The sequence below is a fragment of the Fukomys damarensis genome, unplaced genomic scaffold (assembly GCF_012274545.1).
Source record: "Fukomys damarensis isolate Sample0158 unplaced genomic scaffold, DMR_v1.0_HiC HiC_scaffold_7, whole genome shotgun sequence".
Classification (NCBI taxonomy): domain Eukaryota; kingdom Metazoa; phylum Chordata; class Mammalia; order Rodentia; family Bathyergidae; genus Fukomys; species Fukomys damarensis.
Window position 1 is genome coordinate 33,468,326 of NW_022900919.1, and position 4,002 is coordinate 33,472,327.

General features: G+C 35.6%; 1 protein-coding gene across 1 annotated transcript in view; it reads left to right on the forward strand.

Moving 5' to 3' along the window:
• The window catches only part of Tasp1 (taspase 1), a 226,943-nt gene extending 223,227 nt beyond the window's left edge, over positions 1-3,716 (forward strand). The window contains exon 14 of the mRNA XM_010634096.2: positions 2,844-3,716. Coding sequence (XP_010632398.1) covers positions 2,844-2,936 — 93 coding nt within the window. The 3' untranslated portion in view covers positions 2,937-3,716. The remainder of the gene's footprint in view (positions 1-2,843) is intronic.
• Positions 3,717-4,002: the final 286 nt, after the last annotated feature.

Sequence of the window (4,002 nt, forward strand, 5' to 3'; positions counted from 1 at the left end):
GTGTGTGTGTGTGTGAGTGTGTGTGTGTGTGGTACTGGGGATTGAACTCGGGTCCTTGTGCTTGTGAGGCAGGCCACCGAACCACTGAGCTAAATCCCTGGTCCCTAGCCTCTCTTCTTGACCACCACAAAATTAATTGGTGGATCATTCTCTAAATGGTGATTTAGATTCTTAGACTTCTCCCATCTCAAAAGCCTCCAGATCATCAGAAAGATCATGGAGAATTGTTTTAGGAAGATCTTCTGCTAGGCCTTAAGGTAATGCGTTTCACTTTGGTTACTGACGTGTTTTCAGTCACATAGCCATACCTAACCACACAGGAGGCTGGGAAATGTAGCCAAGAACCCCAAGATTTCTGATTCCACACCATGCTCATAGGATTATGATGCCTCTGTAGATTAAATTTAGAATAGGATATAACATGTATACTTCATATAGTGTTTAGCAGGTTGGATGAGTATACCTCTACTCTTGAAATGTTGTTTTGTAAGTCTCCCCACTGCCTGGTCTTTTTCCAATCATTGGCTTTATTTATAAATGCCTGCATTGTTTTGACTTTAGTGTCTTGCTTCAGGTTTTCTATTTTTTTTTTTAAAGAAAACCAGTCCCTCAGAATTATGAAATAGTGAACAAAATATTTCCAGAAATTATTTTAGAGTTTGTCTAGATTCTGTTTTCTTGACTCCACCGAAGTAGGATAATGACTTATTTTAAGAGAATCTTCTCTTGACTCCCATGAAAGATCTTGAACAAATCTCCTAAAAGTGGGAAAATTGTATGTTGAATAGAGAGACAGAGGATTAAGGTGTAACTACTAAATAAAGCCTCTGAGACTTTTAAAATTAAATCGTATGTTTGTAGTTTTCTTAGAAACCACAGAACAGTTTCTAAGTAGTCTTAAAATTTTTTAAAATGTGAGTTCAAATGATAGGAAATCTCAGATCTCATAATGGATAACAAGTAATTATATAATTTATTTTTTTCTTTCTTATTTTGAAATCCTCAGACTAAGTATATTTTATATTTTAATTTTAAAGAGAAATAGCCCTAAGAATATTGGCTTGAATAATAAGTTTAGTTTACATATGATAGTATCTCAGGATTATTAACCTGAAGGATCTGTCTGTGCTGCTCAGGAAATTAGCAAGAAATCAGAGAATTATAATGGCAAGGCCATTGGAGCCCATTGTTAGTAATTTGCATCAGAGGGATTTAAAGCTTCCTCTCAATTCTCTTGACAGCCTAATCAATTGGAAAATGGAAAAATTGAGTCAGGAGATAACTTTTTAAAAAATGTAAGAATCTTCATTATGGCAAACTAATTTGATTAATGTTTTAATGATAGTGATTATCGTGTTAGTTAAAACAGTTGAGATTTTTCATATAAATACAGCCTGGGGATAATATTTGCATCACTTATCTACTCATTGAACATTTCCAAAATTTGCTTTTTTGTCAAGTAGCTTGACAGATACAGGGACTACTGAGGTACAGGTACAAACAACAGAGACCTAAAAACTCAAAAACAAAAAAGCAAGACATCACCAAGTTAGAAGTGCTCAGATGGTTGCTATAAAAGCTAGAGTTAAAGCTTCTGGGATAAATTGGTAACCTGGTCAAACAACTCTTTCTTGAGAACGAGCTAGAAAAGAATATTAAAGACAAGCAGTAAGTTAAAGAACTATATATTGGGACATGCAGAAAGAAGACCCCAAATTGATCAGTGTAAGGCATTTCCTTGTGTCGTTTTTATGTTGTTTGTCATTAGTTCCAAACAAATTGAATTACTGTTTAAATAGTTGTAAAGGCACCTGGTTAAATTGCTCTGCTTACAGTTTTCCCTGGAGTCTACACAGACATTAGACATGCAATATAAAATACTTTATTGTATTTTTAAATACCGATTTTCAAGTTCATTATAGAAAGTGGTCTATTTTTAGGCTTAAAAGAAAGCAGTTTCTATGGTGTGATACCCCACTGAAATCTCCCCAGAAAGCTTCAAGTGCATCTTGGCTTAAACTTTTTCAGACTAAGTTCACTCAGTTTCTGATGGGTCAGAAGATCATGTTGATGGATGAAACTGGTGAAGTATTGACATCTGGATAGTTAACCATTTTAATCTTAACTACAACATTATTCAAACGTGTTTTATAATTGCAAAATACTCCTGAACTAGATGGTGATTTAGGAAAGAGAGAATCCTTGGAAGTTCATTTTAGCAAATAGTTTGTCTAGTTGAGCATTTCTGTTTTAATAAAAAATCTCAATTCATGCAAATCTAAATGTATGTGTAGTATTTTTCCCAAGACCATTGCCATCTTTTCTAATTTCCCGTTTACCCCTTCCTAACTTTCTTGACACTTAATGGTTTTTCTGGCTTGTGTAGTTGTTCTCTCTTGAACTTGATAGGAGTGGGAGTACTAGAAGTAAGTTTGGTTGAGCCATCAGATTTTATCAGTCTCAGGTGACTGACATCAAGTTGGTTTCTTCCAGTTTTAATTCTTTTCCTTAGCATGAAATCCATTGCTTTCCAACATATTTTCCTTGGACAATTTGCAGGCTCTCTTTTTGAACATTCTCTCTCTCTCTCCACTCTTCAGTCTTTTCAACAGTTAGTTTAGTCACCCCTACATCTCCAGTGACTGGTGGCGCTGCGCTTGCCATGTAGCAGATGCTAAGTAAATACTCCAAGTGTACTTTAGCTGCCTAAAGGTTACCATCAGTATGGTCTGTAGATACTCAAACACAAAATGATTACATGAAGTTCTGGAGTTTGTTCCACCTTTATCAGATGGAAGCCACACCATCAGCATCTCTGACGTCTCCTCTCTCCTTCTCTGCAGACTCACATTTCAAGACTCCCTCCGGGTGCGGTGGCAGGACAGTCGGTTGCAATCGAAGGTGGGGTTTGCCGCTTGGAGAGTCCAGTGAACTGACCCTGCTGGCTGAGCATGAAGTGTCTGAGAGGCATTTCAGAACATGAGCTTTTGGGGGTTTTAAACTTCCTTGTTTTATAATTCTTATTGGAACCTAGTGCACCACTCAAACTACAAGTGCTGCTGTAGTTAGTGCTTAGTGACGTGCGGACCTTTGGTGGGTGAGCAAAATGCACGCCCTTGCACGCGTGCGTGTGTGTTTGTGTGTGTGTGTGTGTTTGCTTCTTCCTCAATGAAATAGAATCTCCTCATTGTGTAACCAATGACTGAGAATGTTCATCTTTACAAAATGTGTGCTTTAACTGTTTACAAGTAAACCCTAAGGTTGCAGGAAACATTTATTTCATAAAGAGTAAGTACCAGCTGTCATTGATGTAATGTGTCTGAACAGAAGAGTAAATCTACTTGTTTAAATGATTTGACAGTGGTTGTGCTCCATTTAATAGCAGTAATAAGTAATAAGGTGTTTTAATTTGTGAACCAGTTTAAGTAGATCCTGTGGTAACTTAAACTGTTGTCTTCATCCCTCGTATGGGGCATTTTTCTTTAACAAAGAATGGTTTCAGTGAAACAATCTAGCAGAGAATTAAGGTCAGAACCTTTTTAAAAAACAGTCTTATTGATAAAGTTTGTACTTCTTTCCTCTGCTTTTCTAAGCTTCAATATTGCTTAGCTTTGAGCTGTATGTACTGTATTATGAAAAACTATGTAAAGAGAACATACAGTAATGCACAGTCCTTAATTCTGTATAATTGAATATTATTTACAATGTAACACTGTAAATAAGAAAGCAAAGTTTATGGGAAAATTCAATATTATCTTTGTTTCTTGTTTAAATATATTTTTAAGATAAATACATAAAAATAAAAGAAAAATATTACCAGGTTTGGTGTCTGACTCCTCTTCTTAGACTAATAAATTATCCTTAGAATTCTAGATTGAAGACCTGTTTTTTAATTTTGTTTGTAAAAAGTTACTTGTTCCAGAAATCATACCGTTATCTGTCTTGCTGTTTCAGTTGTTCAAAATTTGGTCTTATCTCTATGTAGCTGTGGTAGACACACTA